Here is a 17,964-nt window from a genome sequence, read left to right as displayed (position 1 = left end):
AAGATACAGAACAGCATTGCAACCTGATGGCTAGAAGGCAGAGGGCCAAGTACTGCACGAGTGTAGGAAGTGGGAAAACCACTATACATGCCTGAGGCTCTACCAGGAAGCACTGGGTGTGTAGTGCAGTACCAGTACACCAACATGGAAGATAATTGACAACTTCACAAAAGAAGAGCAGGACTCTTCTCTGAACTTACTCATTGACTCGGGTCACTCGTGGTGCTCCTGAATCTTCAATTTTCAGTACCTTAATGGTGAATATGCTGTGACTAAAAGGAGAAGTTTAAATCAGCAGAGAAGTGACAAAGTAGACCAATATCTTCAAAATATTTTTAGCCTACTATTTTTGAACATCTGTTCAAAACACTGTTGAATCTGTCAACATATCTAAGCATATACTCCATCAGATACAAAAACTTTTTATTAAAGAGATATTTATGTAGCAGTTATTTTGCATTTTCCTCAGACATTTATGTGGAACAAAACCAAGTGCTTTTGGTTGTAGGAGAGTATTTGATAAAATGCTGTTAGCTTCTGTACACCTTATTGAAGGATTGATTCCTTTTGGCTTAAAGCATTAGGTCAAGTACTTCTAAAGAATGCCAAACTGAAACCTAGATACCTAGACCTTGTTAAAGCTTCTTCACCTCCTAAAAGCCACAAGCCATATTTTAGTTTCTCCTTCCTCCCACACCCCATCCAATGCCCAATGTTATTCAAGATCTTTCTCACCTTCTGCTGGAGCAAGTATTTAGTTTCGTGCTTGCAATACTCTGGTTTTTCAACCCCAGTTTTAGAAGTCTAAAAGCTTCTTTAGAATCAGAAATCTGAACCCACTGCAGATCTTAGGAAGAAAAAAATATTATAATCTTGTAAGTATCATAATCAAAAAGAAAGATGGGATTAGGGGGTAATGTATGCACACCAAGAATAATACATTTACTTGAGACATACAAACATTTTACTAAGCCTGCTTCACATAGAAATTATATGATGACAAATAAGATCAAGATTCCTCCTTCCATGGGAACAGAAGTATATCACATCATTTCATTCTATTTGGCACTGCAAAGCCAAAAGGTAGGGCCTAATATGAAAGCCCCATGTTCACATTCATCAAGGCAGAATTTTACCTGGACAGCTTCTCTGTTTTAGCCTATGATATTGGGGGGTGGGGGGGGATTTAAAAAAAATAAACCATCTGGATATCTTTCAGAGCCATCAACTGAAAAACAGCAGTGAAGAATGCAATACAATGGCTGTATGTCATCTTGGTATGTGCTAGAGCAAAAACCTACAACCCTACTAACAGAATTTATAATATGAACATTATAGCCTCTGTTAAATTAGAGGTTACCAAAATTATACTAGCAAAGATAGCAGCTGTGACCAAGAAAAAAACAAGAAAATCATTAACTGGTTTTCCTCAATAACATCACGAACAGCCTTACACTTTCAAGCTTTATAGGAAAAGATTACACTGAAGCATAACTCAAAGCAGACTATTTCCTACTTCACATATTTTCTAGTCTTTGAAGAAATGAAGGAGTTGGGTTTATTGTCCAATTCAGCTTTTTGAGTCTATAGTTTGGCATATGAAAGAAAAGCAGCAGGTCAAACACCTACAAAAAAGCCTTTCATCTAGAACTGGTGTCATTATTGCTTAAAGAACCTGTAACAAATCAAACAGCTTTCAAACCCTATTTTTTCCATGTCCAGAAACAAACATTGAACTGATGAGTTCTGTTAACTCCCTGCGCCCCCAGCCCCAAACAAATTACATCATTTCTATGATTCTAAGAGAATACAATTCTATGATTCTATGATTGATTAGAATACTGTAAAGCATAATTTGTAGTCAGACTGAACTTTCTCACATATTCTCTCAAGCCTGTTTATCTACAGAAAAAAAAAAAAACAAACAAAAAACCCGAAAAACTGTTGAGCCAATTATAGCTATAGTTAAAAATATTTGTAGTCTTTTTTTTTTTTCAAGAAAATGGAAAAACCCGAAACCTAACAAATTTGGCAATTGTTTTCAACATTTCTCCTATTTCAAAAAAATATCGAGGTAGTGGAGCGCATGCAGGCTTTTAAGAGATACAGTCAAGACTGAAGAGAAAACACTATTAAAGGTACAAGTACTTCTATCTATGCAGATTGTTGCCTTTCATAGTCAAGGTAGACATTTCTAGTGGCACAGTGAATACAGTTAGGAGATTTCTAATCTAGAAGGAAACATTATTACAGGAAGACCAATTTTTCAAGTTACACATTTGGCAATTTGCAATCTATTCTAATCACCTTTTACATAAGAACATCCCTTGATGTCTTGAGCAAGGCGTAGTGTTTTTCTTTTCTTGTCATTTGATATAGGAATCAGTAGGTCATAAAAACATTCATTGTAAATCTCAAAAAATGAAACCCAAACAGAAAACTTCACGTAATTTTTCACTGTCGTGCTAGATTGTTCTGAGTCTTTTAAGAGTTCTTCCAAATCTGCCAAGTACAAAATATTACAAGTCAATACAGGTCTCGTAAAGTAAATTTCATTTAAAAAAATTAGTAAATGAAAGTTGATAGTACAGCAGCCTTCTAAAAAACACTTACCCCAGAGAAAAATCCACTGATATTCTCCCCCCTTTCTTAAGTATCTGGAAGTCGCATGCTTACCCTACATACTTGCAAAGAGACACCTACTCTACCACTTCCTTTACCATTCGCAAATTCTATCAAACATGTACAGCTTGGTTGGAATTATTCACGTCTTTTCAATATCTTTAGAAGACAGAGAATTAAACTGACAAGTACACTTCATTCTGACTTTTTAAAGCAAAACTAGTATTTAGGTAGTTTTTAAATACTAGAATTAGTTTTATCTAATTACATACAGGTACTCTAAAAGCCTGTGAGGATACCACTAGGGCCCATAGCATAAGTAGTACTATTTTTCCTTGCTTTAGTTTTATCTCATGTAATGCCTGTTCAGGTATCCTTCTAACCATTTTATCCTTGTGTTTTCTGCTCAGATAACTTGCTCACTATCCAATTCACAACCCATAAAAACACCAAGTAGTCATTTTATTATTAACATAGGCCAGAAGTCAGTTATTGGCCTTAAGAAAGCTTCTTTGCCAGCTTTAATTGCTATTATTTAACATAAAACATACCCTTAGAATCAACTGGTGCTTTGTTGCGAGTGCTTTTTTGATGGTCTACCTACAAAAGGGAACAAAGACTTTAAGATATATTGTTGACAGTATATCACCAGTACACCACCAGCTACTTTTCTAACAGTTCTATTGTCCTACTAGATAGAAATACAGCCTAGTTGCAATATGCCAACACAAAGATTCTGGCTACACATCATGCCTAGTTCAATGTACCTGCACACTCCTATTAAAAGGGTTGCTCTTACATTAATACTCGTTCCCAACACTTCCCTTACATCCGGCCCTATCACAGTATACAGCATTTCAGCTTGCTGAAACAGAAGAAAAATAGCCACCGGAAAATAGAGGTGGGAGCCCACAGAGAAACAAGGTGATTTAACAGGATGATTTGCTGGAGTCTAGTTGCAGTTCACACATTACTCTTAACCCAGTGAATATAGAGAGTCCTGAATTTTTTTGTTATTAGTATTTTGCTAATTCAGCATTCCTTATCTTACAGCTTACTAGGTCAACCCTCAGAAACAGGGGTAAGCATAGAACACTTGTTCATTTAAGAAATCGAGCAGCTTATTGCTTTATGACACAGGCTGTAGAATCATTTCACACTTGAAATAAAGTTTAGGTTTCAGAAAGAAAATTTTCTTCTGCAGAGCTCTTTTAAAGAAAAAAAGTAAGAGAAAAATTCTACAGCTAGAGCTTATGAGGTTCACACACATACACTCTGTTTGCAGTCTTAGTTTTGGTTGGGGTTTTTTTGTTTGTTTGTTTTTTTAATGTTTTCTCAAGACTATATTTCATATAAAGCTGGAATTCCATAAAAATGATTCCTGAAATAGTTAAATATTTGTGTAATCAAAACTTTGGTCTCTGCATGCAAACATTGCTACCCAATTTATAAGCTGAAGTATTGTTCTTATAACCACAGATTTAGAAATTGGAGGGGACATATATGTGTATTCAAACACACATATGTGACCAGGTTTTTCTGAGGTCCTTAAAGACTGCTAAAGCCAGATTTAAGATATGCCTGTACTTTCAAAGTGCAGTCTTGAAGAATTTTGCTGCCACCTACCTCCCACAATGGAGAAGTCCAGTTACTTAACTCATAGATAAAAATCAAGTTAACAGGTATTGAAGATTGAACTATCTAAATATGTGTGTACTTGTCAGTATAGAAAGAAGCACTACTCTACCTCTTTTGTTAAACGAAGTATTGAATTTTTAATAGCAATTTCTTCTCTCACTTGGTCTTTAGTCAGCTTTATATAATCTCTACATCGTTGGGGTTTGATATCCATTGCTGTGTATAACTTTCCCTGAATACTTTTAAACAACATATCCATGGTCCTTGGCAGAATACCAACATCATCTTCTGTCCCTGAAAGCAATATACAAAAGAAAAATCCTAATTACTACTGTGAACAAGTTATATGAATAAATGAACACAGAAAGATAAGCAATTCTTATCTCAAGGCATACATGAGGAATTTGGAAGTCACTTACAGGATGAAGCAGTATTTTTTTGTATTTTCAAGGTAAGAGAAGTGTCATTAGAGTGTTTAGGAAGGTATTTGGCTTTCAGCAACAGCTCATGCTCTACCCCTTAGACAGTAAGGGGCATAACATAAAACAAAAACTATTGGGGTATTCTGCATAAGCTTAGCCTTAAAGAAAAAAAATAACTAACAAACCATAACCAACAGACATTTAATAGAGTTTTGCAGTTTTTCAAATGCATTTCATAGGCTGCCTTCACTCTCTCTCTGAAGGAAGAGATCTTGAAATACAGCTGATGACTGATCTCTCAGCTCCAGTCCTGTACTATTTCTACAGACCCTACCAAAAAAGTTCTAGAAATCCTGTGAAGACTCACTCCTTTCCCTGTCCCAGACCCTTTTCTCAGGGCATACAACTTTTGCACTTGAAAGGCAGAAAGGAGTCAAATAAAAGCCTCAGTTCACGCTTGATCTTTCCAAATCCAGATGCAAGTTTAAAAAGGGGTTGCTTAACTTTAATTTCTAAACCAGAGAGAAGAAGGGAAGAGTGGGGAGAATGCAAGAGAAACTACTGTCCTTTCTCAGACCCCGACAGCATCATCTTCCAACCTCTGATAATTTCTCCTACTCCTGAGACAGAAGGAAAGGCTATATTGACAATACTGGAGATAACAGAAGAGAAAATCTGAGCACCCAGCAGGCAACATTCTGCCCTGCCAATTTGTACCACAAATCGATGGTTTAGTCCTAAAACTATAATATCATGAGTCTCAAGAGTCTGAAAAGATGAGAATCAAAAATTCTTGAAGAACCACACAATATACCCCAAACTAGTCAAGCATGGGGGACTGTACGCCTTAGAAATTTTGGGTTTTGTTATTTACCTATTATTTATTAGGACAGAAAAGAGCATCCCATTATTGTCTCAGATTAATGATAACTGAAAGTACTGTCAGTAGTCTGTAGCTATAATCTGCCTAACAAAAGATCACTTAGAGGACAACGTCACATCAATAAAGCTCAATTTCATAGGGCATAAAGCTCATTTTCCTTCTACTACTTCTGTGTATAAAATAAGCAATTGAGCTTCTAGAACTGCTATTTCATTATAGGAGAAGTTGTTTCCATCAACTCTTTTGTTAAAATGCTTTGAAAAATAATTAATGAATGACATCATCTGATCAGAAAGGATATTGAGCTTTAACAGTACAGAAACAGTGCATCAGGAGACAAGGTCTCCTAGGATATTATTGATAAACTCAGAAACTTGAGACAAGACAGAAATACTTGGAAGTAATGAAACATGTTTCAAAAATTTTTTTCTCTGCCTATAATAATTGAAACAGACTGAAACGCTATGCTTTATTTGAAGATAGCACAGGTAAGATGCATATGACCTTTATAATAATAAAAACGCTAGTCTGGTGTAGAGTGACTTACACTTTTCACATCCTGATACATATATATAGAAGATGTATTTTCCTAACTCCCACTCCTCCCTGGGGGAGGATACTTGGAGGAAACTTGGAGGAAAAGAGAAAAGTCACACACAACTAGTCAGCATTATTACAGCCTTACAAAGTAACTATATGTTTATGTGAACTCTGGCAGTGACTCTGTCTGTTGGCAGTTTAGGGATATTTCTTATGGAAGAGACTTTAAGAGACTTACAAAGGCTATTTATTAATATTCAAGAGAAGCCAGTGTATAGGGCCTAAAGTTTAAATAAAGAAAAAAGTTACAATATTTCTGCTATAATTAATCCTCACTTAAAAAAAGGAAGTTAATTTAAGGAGAACATGTTTCTACTTATACCTTGGAATGTGTAGGTTTTCCCAGCATTTGTAACGCCATATGTAAAAATAAGACGATTATATCCATCTAAGAAATCTTGCACTGGTTCCTTCATGGTACCCTCAAAGAATTCTTCTTGAGTTGTTTCAGGTCCAAACACCTGAGCATTACCAAGAAACATCTTTATTTTTTAAAGAATATTTTAAATTCTGTATGTTTATAATCTTAAAGGCTATTGACAACTTAAAAAATATCATTTAATACCAAGCAAACCAGAAAGTTAAATAACTTTCCAGGAATAAATTAAAAACTTCTAAAGACAATCATTTACTTGTGAGAAAGTGAACTTCTGCATCATCTGTCCAGCAGTTTTTTCACTTAGTCGACTCAAAGATGTTTTGGGGGCCTTCAGTATGATGCTTGTTGAATCTTCAAGTGAAACGCAGCCCTATTAAAAGGAAATACAAGCAATGCAGGCATAAAAAGAATATAAAGAGCTCAGCTTACAGGAAAAGAAACCCCATACATTGGAAGTATTTTTAAACTAAATAAATTTCACACCTGCAATTCATTTTCTCTTTCCAACGGTGTAAATGGCCTAACACGCAGGCAAACTTGTATGTGTCCCTTAGGCTCCAAACTGCTCCTCTTAAATTAAAAAAAAGGATAAAGAAGTTAGAAATTTGACTAGATTCTTTCTTTGATTACTAGCACGTTAAGGCATTTTTCTTTTCATTGGGATACTTTTAACAGACTTATTTGATGACATTGCAAGCTAAGGTAATTCACTACATCAGTTTTTACAAGTACTTAGGTCCCTGCAGAAGTTTTCTGTGACTTAGAGTTAGTAACTTAGAGTTAATAATATTGCAGCACATATATATACACAATACATTGAGAGATCTGAACAACTAGAGATCAAGAATGAAACCCACAGAAACATCCAATGATTAAGCTGCTTTGAACAGGCAATTAGCCTCATTCACAGAAGACTAACGCACCCCATAAAGTATCAATGCAGTGCCACACAACTTAATCTAATCCCAAGTATCTCCTCCAAATTAAAAACATACTAAAGATGATTTTCATCTTCTCTGTAAAATTCTGATTAGTCTTATCAATGAAAGGACTAAGCTTATTTTAAAAAAAAAAAATATGTAAACATAAACTTTCTTACCCGGCTTGTGTCTGAGCTTGAAGAAACTGAAGAAAAATCAGCAGAGAGATTTGCCTTAATATCGTCTACATTTACTGGTCCTGTTCTTTGAGGCAGCTCAACACTATCAATATAGGACGGTCTAGAAAATTTCTCATTGTCTGAAGTCGGTTCCATCCTGCAAGATAAGACAAAACTATTTTTTGCTCTCTGATCACATAATGTAGGGCTTCTGAAGTCCCTTAAAAGGCAAGTCAATTTGAGACCAATAGCTGGAGTTTCTTTAAGGAGAAAGATTTCTTTATCCTTTTCATAGTTTACATAGCAAGTTTCTGATAGCTGGGGAGACGGTCCGCAAAGGGGTTCATATCATGATGAGACAAGAACAGCCATTCTTCTTTCAATGAAGAGCAACTGTTTACCAGGGAAAAGGCTTACACATATACTGCAACCCTGCTAAAAACCACATCTGACAAGGAAGATACAATTTATAATATAAAAAAAAAGCCACAAACGTATTGTTCTACAGCCCCTTCTCCATCATTCCATTTTAGTGTCCAATTAGAGTAAAAGCTTATTGCAAGAGTCACGCAAACTTCATGGTTATCTCTGCAAGACCTGATAAATGGTTGGTATTACAAAGATAACACAATGTAGCTTAATATAAGACAGAGTTCAGAAACATTTCAAAGACTAATAGATAATTTTAGCTATTAAAGAAGACATTAGAAAATTAGAAGACCTTGTGTTATAGTACAAGTTAAAGTATTGCTTTTTAGTCATTTTGCTGATCAGCAATTCATTTATTAAACCATAATTTAATAATTTTTGTGCATCTCAGAATCTGGACAGTGAAAGTTTGCTACAAAAAATGAAAGCAAATCAATTCAGTGTTTATTTTAAAATATTAGTATATTTTGTCTGCACTTTACTCTCCTATTGCCTTTTCCTGTGATATTACAGATGTGATTTGGCAGTTTCTGTTACAGATTAAAAAAACTCACGGGCAATTACCCATAGACTACGTCAGCAAGCTCTCTAGCAATTAGATACCTACATTTTTGAAGCTTTGGACACAGTGATTCAATGGTCTCCTAACACTACATTCCTGCATCTATGCTACAGCAACACATATGCATTGTCTCTCTAAATACTAGTGGAGAACACAGGGTTCATTAAAAGAATGGACACACCAGGGCTGGTTCAAAGTGCCTTTGCTCAGGAAGAGTGTTGCCTATTAAGCAGTCATAACATTTTTGTTCCCCCAGCATAAAAACTGAAACATGTTCAGAAGTGTCAAAACACCTAACAGCTCAGTCTTCCTATCTAGCCTGTAAAAGACAGACACAGAACTTTATGAAGCTAGACAAACACCACCAAGCTGCAAATGAGGTAAAGCTGAGGTAAACTAAGCAGCAATGTTTATTTTGTTTCTTCTAATCCACAAGTTTTATTTTTATCAGGCAACTGTATGAAAAACAGGAAAAACTTGGCCTGAAATATTATCACTGCTTAAACAAACACTGACCTGTGAATAAGCTACTATTGGAAAGAAACATACCTGTGCTGTCATGACCTAGAAGTCTTTCTCATCAGCTATGCAAAGTCACACTGCAAAACTCCTATCAGGCCTTAACAGGAAACATAGTTGTTAGATAACTGACATTTTAGTTACTTTAAACATAAGCTTATTTTAAAGTGTGATTTGTCAAGATTATGCTCTCAGTCTGTATCATTTTACTTAAGAAAGAAAAAGCATACATTAAGCTATGTATGCAAAGCCAGAACTGAAAGTGTTATATGAGCCCAGCACTCAGACCCACTGACTGCATGCAAAACCCAAGATGCAGACAGTCCATCTGTCTCCATGTTGTGTCATGCTCCATTATAATTACCTTAGAGACTCTAGTGTAAATGGCTATTTTGCTCGGTTGCAGCCACTAAAAGGTAGCTGTATACCGGGATATGTTATTGTAACTCTGCTTATCATGACAACAGAGGTTAGAGCTGCAGACACCCTAAGAGAAGGGGAACCAGAGTGGCACGCGCAGCAAAGCACGGTCACAGTAGACACACAGCCTGTAGCACTGTCAGGCAGCACAAGATAGGGTAGAAAAGGCTCCAAACCTGGGAGCTTATATAAAACACAAAGCAGCAGCTCTTACACTTCAAAGTTTTTAAAAGGAAAGTTTTCCATCTGCAAATAACAATCTTTCACTTCAAGCCTTTACACTGCTTTCCCGTTCTTACGGGACACTGCTTTGCCAGCATCACGGCCCTGGGCCGGGCGTTACCCACGGCTTGCGCGGCCCCACAGCGGTACCGAAAAGTTTTCACAGAGCACCTCGCGACTCTTCACCCGCCGTAAGGCCAGTAACCGCGACGGCAGCAGGGGGCAGCGAGGGGAGGAGGCCTCAACACCTCCCCCACGAAGGCCGCCAGCGCCGCTTCCCGGCTCCACGACCCCCAGGCAGCCACCACCGCCTCCTTCCCACCCCAAGCGACAGCCCAGCGGCCCCACAAGCCGCGAGGGCTTACCCGAGAGCTCAGCCCACGCCCAGCGCTGGGCGAAGGCCGCGTCGCTCCCCTCACTCCTCCGGGCAACCGGTACCGGGCAACCAACAACGCGCAAGCGGCACTGCCGCGGCTTCTTTTCAAATCCGACCAATGGCAGTGCGCGGCGCCGCGCGGCCTTCTGGGAGGGCGGGCGCTTTTGCGGCGAAAGGCCTGACGGGAAGTGTAGTCCCGTTGGGGGAGGTAAGAGCGGGGCCCAGCCGGGGGAGGTTTCCTCTCAGGCGGCGACTGGGCTTTGCAATGGGAGTGGGGTATGGGGGTTGGTGTTTACTGAGACCTGAGCCATTGGGGCCTGCCCCCTCAACGGCAGCAGCACCTCGACTGCCATGGGAAGGCGCCCTGTCCCCGCCGGGCCGGCCCCGCGGCCCGCCCTCACCCGCCTGGCTTGCCGTCTGCAGGGCCCGGGCTTTGCCTCCCGCAGGCCTGGCAGCAGGATGCATGTAAGTTCAACCTCGTCCATACTCCGGGTGGTTACAGTGATGCTAATTCCACAGGCGTTTTGCAGGCCGAGAGGCCTTGCAGCCTGTGTATATAAACAGGATAATCACTGTTTGCAGGCAGTGGAAGGGAAGAAGCCCGGTGACCTGCTCAAGATGCAGGTGCCCTATGTCGGAACAGGGATCGGCAGAATTGGGAAACTCCGTTTTTAAGTTCAGGCTGTGCCTATTCCTCATGCTGGGTTACAATGCTGACAGAGTGACAGCTGTGGAAAACGCTTAGTAAGGTATATTTGCTTAAAACCTTGCCCAGGTGTAAATTATTGTTTGGTACCAGATTTGCGTGATAGGAATTGAATTTCTTAAACAGCAATGAGAAAAATCCTTTGGCTTTATTTTCAAAACAGTGTCATAATGCCAAACACATTATCCTCTGTCTAAAACTTCGGGGTATAGAAATGTACAGGTTTTGGTAACAAAAGTCACCATAAGTTTCTCTTTAGATGCAGACAGGAATTCTTTGAACTTTAATAAGGAACGTCTGACTGTTTGAAATAAAAGGAAAAGTAACTTGAAAGTAGTCAGTAACTACCAAAACCAAATGTTTTTATTTTATTTGAAGAAAAGAATGCCAGATAGTGCAAGCAATTCTGTAAAAGAATAATTCTACATGGATCCTGTATCAGCTGCTTTGATCAGGTTGTCCTTAAGATTAAATCCTATCTTTCTTTAAACAGGGGCTATGTCATATCAATAAAAGATGTGTACTTGATTTCAGTTTGGATGCAGGCCACGTTGCAAGAGTTGGTCTGTTTTAACAACAGAAAGTGGTGCAACCTTGAATTTGAAATTGTTTGCCAAACAAAACTGAAAAGCTCTTGTAGGCATTCTTTAGGACTAAGGCTAACTTTTTGAAAAGTATCTTGGTTTCTATCCTGAACAGAACAGTGAATTCAAACTGCTGAACTAACCTAATGCCAAACCAGCCACATTTTTCATACCGGGGGGGACTGATAGTGGCTCTCAAAGAAAGGGAAAAATTAGCTCCTGGGACCAAACCTAAAAGTTGCTCTCTTCCACTTGTTGGAAAGGAAAACTGAATATCTTCTCAGAATATTTTGCAAGGTATATTCCTAAAAAGGTTGGGGGCTATTTCCTGCAGAAAATTGTTCTTGCTAAGTCGGGGCATAACAAAGTTCATGGTACAAGCAATATTTTGGTTTTGTTTGAATATTAGATTTCTGAAACTGTTTTTATAATACTGCATATGCTGCATAATTTAAACTAGTATCTCAAAGGACTACCATCAGCATACTAGAAGAGCAAACTAAAACACAATCTAACATGCCCTCCTAGCCTCACACAAACCATGATAAAGAAAACATTATATCAGCGTAACCAACCCAGCCTGTTTTGGAGTGGGAGATGATGAAACTCCATCTATGTAAATAACCTTTATGGCTTTCCACCAGTATATTCTCCTTAAAGTGGTTTGTGCAAGGACAGCCAGTTGCAACAAAAATATCTGCTGCCAAAACTGTTAAATCATTCGCCCATGAAATTTGATAATGTTTCTTTTCAAATTCTCTATAACTTGTGGAGCAAGGTTGCCACTTCCCAAGGGGAAAAAAAATTTTTATAAATGACTTGCTAGAAACTCTCACCATTACCCTTAGAAACTTATGCTCCTTGTCTGAATGATGAGATGATGCCCTGTGAGACAGCATATCTCAGCTAGCTTTTACATTGCTGTCAGAAGTAATTAGAGACGCAGTCAAGACTGCTGGGACTCAGCCCAGCATCCTTCAGCACATCTGAGCAGCAGCCAAACCAGGACTGGTTTCAGCTTCTTTGTACTCAACTCACCTTCCCCAGGGAATTAACAAAGTACTTCAGTTTCCCCCTCAGCCCTCCTGGTTCTGCTATGCTTCCCCATGCCCTGACAGCTCTGCCTTCCCGACCTGGTTGGAGGCAAAGCCCTTCTTCTGCAGGGTTCATTTGGAGCCGACTGGCACAGAAAGCTCTTGTTTCTTGTCACACAGGTGTCTTGGAGGAAAATGGTGCGTTGCATTATCTTCTTGTTAGTCTGCCATGTCAGCCCCTTTTCACCCCTATCTTTCAGGGCAGTGCTTGACATTTATCTTGTTATTTGCACAGTCATGTGGATGCATTTCACACTTCCTTTAATTTGAACCTATATAGTGGTACCCTTACTGTCCTGCTCCCATCAGTTACCTTCAGGTGACATTATTTCTAATGTATATTCAACTGATTTCATGAACTCGTGACTTTGCAGGCTGTTCATTTGCTTATTTTTCTTTAGGTATGTTTTCATTTATAATCTCTTTTAAGCAATGAGCTACTTCTTCAGTTTCACATTTCCCAGTTCATTCAATATCATTTTTCTGTGGCTGACTTTTGGTTCTTTACCTATTTGCTTGTTTCCTGCTCATCCCTCCTAAAACATCTCCTTTTGGTTTTCTGTAAAAATTGGTGTTGTGTTATCTGAAAAATGAAGACTAGCTTTAAGGTCACAAACATAAGAGAAAAATAGCTTGGATTCATCAGTCTAATTTTTGTGCTTTAGCGTTTAAGCTTTCCCTTGAACTGAGCAGCCCAGAGGTGGTCACCTGAAGGCAAACAAATGTTCACGTTGCCGTCCTGTGTAAGTTGACTGGCACAGCGTTTCTTCCTTCAAACAGACATGAACAGACGTCATATTGATTACGGGAGACAAGGTGACGTGGCCCAGAGCATGAGGCTTGCAGTAATGTCCAGAGTTAGCACCACCACAAAGGCCCTCCCGGCCCCACTCACCCTGCAGCGCTGGTGAAAGCCACCCCAGCAGTGAAGGGTGGCTGGCCAAGATGTCAGGGCCCTTTTCCTGGCGGGGCAGGGGCTTTCTGCCGGCCCCACCTGCAAATGCTACGCTGTTTTGTGGCTAATTTGGTTAATTGAGTAATTGAGGCATGTGGGGCAGGGTGGGAGGAAACCATGATGGTCATGAGGCTGCTCCCTTGAGGTGCTCTGGGAGTATAAAATACAGTCTGGAAAATGAATCGTAGACCCACTGGCAAAGAGGGGGCTTAAGGAGCATATGCCAGTGTGAGAGAGCCAGCCGGGAGCCTGGGGAGGAAGGAGGGGATAGCTGATGGCAGCTGGAGGCAAGCTGTAGTGCCTGGTGCTGGACTTGGGCCTGCTTGTCAGGGCTAGGGCTGGCTGCTCTGGCAAGTAAGGTGTTCGGATTGCCTGTGCTCTGTGGTCATGGTTGCTTAAGAAGCTATTCACTGAGGAGAGAAGTGACAGGGACCTCATAGCTGGAGACATGGTTGTGTTAAGACAGCTTGTTTAGGTACTGCCATGGGTGCGTTTCTCATAGATGCTGTGAGGCCACATGGTCCTATGCCAGTGTTGTGTGTAATGAAAATGTGCTACATGTGCTCAGCATATTGTTTTTAAATCTTCATAGCTTCATTTGAAAACCTGTGTGTGGCAAACAGTGTGCTGAGCAGGAGCTGTATTGTCTTACGTAGGAGAAGATTTAAAATACATTTGCTGAGATGTATTTTGATCAGTTTGCATAACTCAAGATTTAGTCTTTGGAAAGAGTATAATTGAGACAAAAAACCCTATTGCTGTTTCTCGCTGCTTCTCCCTCAACCTTCTGGTTATTCCTTCTTTGAGTTATTGCATAATTCTCTGATGAGCTAAAGGAATCTTTTCAGCTGTAACCAGCGTTTTAATCTTGTAATTAAACCAAGAAGTTTCAAAATCGATTGTTCCCTGTAATACAGTGACATAAATAATCACCCTTTTGAAGGCTGGATCTAGGATTTTGAAATCAGAACCTTCTACCTCTCATCACCAGGATTAAAACATACCTGAAGACATAATTGTGTGTCTAGATCGCTATGCTTACCAAGTGTATGAGTGTTCTTAGGTTCCCATGTTATTTTAATTTGAACAGCTCTTTAATAAGCATGTGTAATCGAGTGCCTCATAATGGTAGTGTTCTATGCTGTCTCTAGCAACTAAAGCGAGTGAATGGCTTGGATATTCTGAGCAATTAGAAATGCAGTTTGTTTTTGTGGGTTTCTTTTTTCAGCATTAGTGTGCTGTATATTTTCTTCACCCACCCATCCATATTTAAATCTTTTGTTACTATGAACAGGAAGCTTTTCAAAGCAGGAGCATTAGGGCAGTTGTATTCATGTTTTTCTAATATAGTGGGATTCTTAACCTTGCAGGGGCTTTTTAACATCATCACAGCATAGGTGATGATTAAAATATTTTTCTTAAATATTTTTCTTCAATGTTTCTATGATATACCCTGCTCAATAGAACTGCCGGTTTGGAGTAAAATTTAGTAGGCTCTCAAATGAGTAATAATTGAGAAATATTTTGTGTATGCGTGTGTGTGTATATATATTTATATATGTTTTCCTACCAAAGGAAACTGAAGCTTTACTAACTGGAGGGCAAAAAACAATCTACTTTTTTTTTTTTCTGCCTTTTCTAGGGTCTTTCTGTAACTCTGGCAACAGATGCTATAAGACCACCAGTGATGACTAAGTATTTTGCTTCTTTATTGCTGAAAGGGGCTGAAGCATTTAAACATGAATCAGCTGATGAGGCCAAACAACACAGTATCGTATTAGTCAATATAACAGCAAAAGTGGCCTCTGTTGGAGAAAATGGTAAGAACTGTTTTCACATTGTGATACAAGTATTTATCCTGTAAATCAGCTGCTTTGTCTGACTGATTCATAGACATGTAGCAAATAGTGTAGTTAGTTATCAAGTGTTTAAGATATATGTTGTGAATAGTAAAACAATTGTTGAAAAAAAAAATACGGTCAAAGTTGTGTTTTTTTTTTTTCTGAAAGTGTATTTATACAAGAAAAGATGACCACTCTTAAATTGTGTGCTGTCTTATTATTTTTAAAAACAAATCTGTATGGATGGCTTTTCCATAGAACTGGTTGCTAAATATAGTTTCTGGGGCATTTGTGATGTACCCCAGAAAACTAACTCCATCCCAACCATACACAGTATCCTGTCTCACTTTGGGTTGTGATCTTGCTGAATCATGTAAAGCTGGCATTTTTGAGCTACTGGTAATCGCATAATTGGAAACCTTGACAGACAATCCACAGGCAGGAAGACTGACATTGACTAGGTGTCTAATACTCTTCCCTCTTAGTCAATGTTATACTGATGTCTCGGGACATACGCTAGAAATGGTTCTACAGCTGGAATAATGAATTGAATCATGTACTTAGAGCTCTGTCAGTATGAGTTTTGCCACTGTTTCATATACCCAGAATCTTGCATCTTCATTTTCCTGTGGATTTCAAGTCCCTGTATCCTTCCGACGTAAAAACGGAGTAGTATTGTTGATGCAGAAGGACAGATGCAGTCCAGGAATGCTGGCTACTTCAGAAAATGTTTTTTATACATGCTCCTTGTATTTCATGAGGTATATTTGAACTGTGTATCCAAATTTCGTTTGGTTCCCTGTAATGCCCCTTGGTTGTGTGTTTTTTTGTTGTTGGTGGTGGGTTTTTTTAGGTTTTTTTGTTTGGTTTGTTTTTTTGTTTTTGGCTTTTTATTTCTAGACCTGTGCCTAAGTTCCGCAAATATTTGCGTAATGTCTTTTTAACTTCAAGTCTGGCACTAGGCCTGTTGCCACTTTTTGCCATACATGATGTTAATTATTCTCTTTGCAGACAGTGTGCTAGCTTGTAACCTCCAGGTTAAGGGCTGGGGATAAATTCCAAATCTTATTAGTAAAACTCTATTTCTCTCCATGTGTTGCTGATTCTTTTTCAATCATCCACAGAACTGTATAAATGCCAACGTGGGTAACCATAACTTAAAAGTAAAATCTCAGGACTGATTTTCCTAAAATGAAACATATGTTTGAGATTTATTTCAATTGAGGTTTCAGAAGTTTTGTTTCAGTTCCAGGCTGCTTTTGCAAATTCTTCATGGTATAAGAAATTCAAGCTTTAATGCTTAGGATTGAGAATACTTCTTTGAGAATACTGTTTCTTCTTTTTAGAGTTACGTAAAATACAGGCTGTAAATAGTTGTGTAATGGTCCCAGAGCCCTCAGAAGAGCCCCAGAAAATTTTACCAAAGACATTCTGTTGATAGTTATATTCTCAACTGTTACTCTGTCATCTTACTAGAAACTTAACAAGATAGATACATTGGAACACGAAGTCAATACATATCTAGAGTAATGCAATTCTGAAATAAGGAAAATGGCCAAGATATATCTAAATATCTATCAGATATATAGCTGATAGCTGAAGGAACTGAGAGCTTCCCAATAAAGTGGGGTGGGGTGTACATATACATATCTAAGTTCTGTGTAAAAGCCAGAAGACTGGACACTTCTGTCTCTCAAAAATATAAGGTGCCTCAAAAAGATGTGATTCAAGAGCAAGAAGCTTACTGCTTATGGAACATGGGCTAAATCCAAGGAGCAGGATACGTTACAGAGTAGCCATTACGGTATTTCAGTGTAGTGTTACTCATCTTTCTGGCTCTGGCACCCAGGACAGAACTTCTTTTATTCTTGGCAAGCGTCAACTGTCTGTCTTGACCTCAGAAACTAGTGCCATTCTCTGACATTATGTACTGTTCCTCGGAATGTCGTCATGGCTTTGGGCACTCAGGGCTTCTCCTTGAACTCATGTGAAGATGTGATTTGAGTGGGACCACGCCACTGACCTTCAGATGTTTAACTTGGACTTCTGGTAGAGCCAGTGGAGAGAAATGCTCAAAATACTTTCAGGCTTAAGTTAAATTCTTGTTCTGGAAGTGCAGTTATGCTACATGGTACAGCTAAGCAATACAACCAGAGTTGGAATTGCCCTCTGGAGGAACCTTGGTTTGTTCACTAGCCTTTTAGTTTAGGTATCAAAATTAATGTCTAGTATGGGTGACACAGTTATCCTACAGCATGATAAAACGGCAAGGAAGGAACATTTAGGAAACAAATTTCTTAACTAGTTACTTACCTTAAAAGGACTTGAAAATAATGGCTCTCTGTTAATAGCAAATGGCCCAGGACATTTCCTGTTTTGGTCTGAGCTCGTCGTTTGGTTTGGTTTGGTTTTTGTTAAAGTTTACATTTTATTAGTATTTCAGGTGGGCGTTGCCTGTACTGTAGGAAAAACCAGAAGGCAGGGACCTTAACATGTGCTAGACATCTGCCCTGCATAGAATGAAGTCATATTCCTAAAAAGAAGAGCCTGTATTTGTGCCATGCAACCAGAGTACAGTGCTCTTTGCAGTCCTTGAAGAAAAACACAGTTTCC

At 38.9% G+C, this 17,964-nt stretch overlaps 2 protein-coding genes across 6 annotated transcripts in view; one reads left to right on the top strand and one right to left on the bottom strand.

Annotated features, from left to right (window-relative positions):
* The window catches only part of KIF20B (kinesin family member 20B), a 42,269-nt gene extending 32,002 nt beyond the window's left edge, over positions 1–10,267 (bottom strand). Inside the window, exons 1-10 of one of the 3 annotated variants that reach the window (XM_074592480.1) lie at positions 10,161–10,267; positions 7,644–7,800; positions 7,028–7,114; positions 6,798–6,914; positions 6,488–6,626; positions 4,370–4,554; positions 3,174–3,222; positions 2,308–2,502; positions 736–847; positions 201–272 (exon numbers count right to left, since the gene is read on the bottom strand). In XM_074592480.1, the coding sequence (XP_074448581.1) occupies positions 201–272; positions 736–847; positions 2,308–2,502; positions 3,174–3,222; positions 4,370–4,554; positions 6,488–6,626; positions 6,798–6,914; positions 7,028–7,114; positions 7,644–7,799 (1,112 nt within the window). In that variant the 5' untranslated portion in view covers position 7,800; positions 10,161–10,267. Of the gene's footprint in view, positions 1–200; positions 273–735; positions 848–2,307; positions 2,503–3,173; positions 3,223–4,369; positions 4,555–6,487; positions 6,627–6,797; positions 6,915–7,027; positions 7,115–7,643; positions 7,801–9,183; positions 9,255–10,160 lie in introns of those variants that run through there. The other 2 variants (XM_074592481.1, XM_074592483.1) reach the window with 2 other exon arrangements.
* Positions 10,268–10,372: 105 nt separating this feature from the next.
* PANK1 (pantothenate kinase 1) overlaps positions 10,373–17,964 on the top strand; it is a 48,219-nt gene continuing 40,627 nt past the window's right edge. The window contains exons 1-2 of one of the 3 annotated variants that reach the window (XM_074590841.1): positions 10,373–10,636; positions 15,153–15,330. Coding sequence is in view for 1 of the 3 variants with exons in the window: in XM_074590839.1 (XP_074446940.1) it covers positions 10,437–10,636 (200 nt within the window). In the remaining 2 variants the exon portion in view is untranslated. The remainder of the gene's footprint in view (positions 10,637–15,152; positions 15,331–17,964) is intronic. The other 2 variants (XM_074590843.1, XM_074590839.1) reach the window with 2 other exon arrangements.

This window comes from Larus michahellis, chromosome 6, assembly GCF_964199755.1.
Source record: "Larus michahellis chromosome 6, bLarMic1.1, whole genome shotgun sequence".
Classification (NCBI taxonomy): domain Eukaryota; kingdom Metazoa; phylum Chordata; class Aves; order Charadriiformes; family Laridae; genus Larus; species Larus michahellis.
This window is presented reverse-complemented; position numbering and strand designations above follow the sequence as displayed.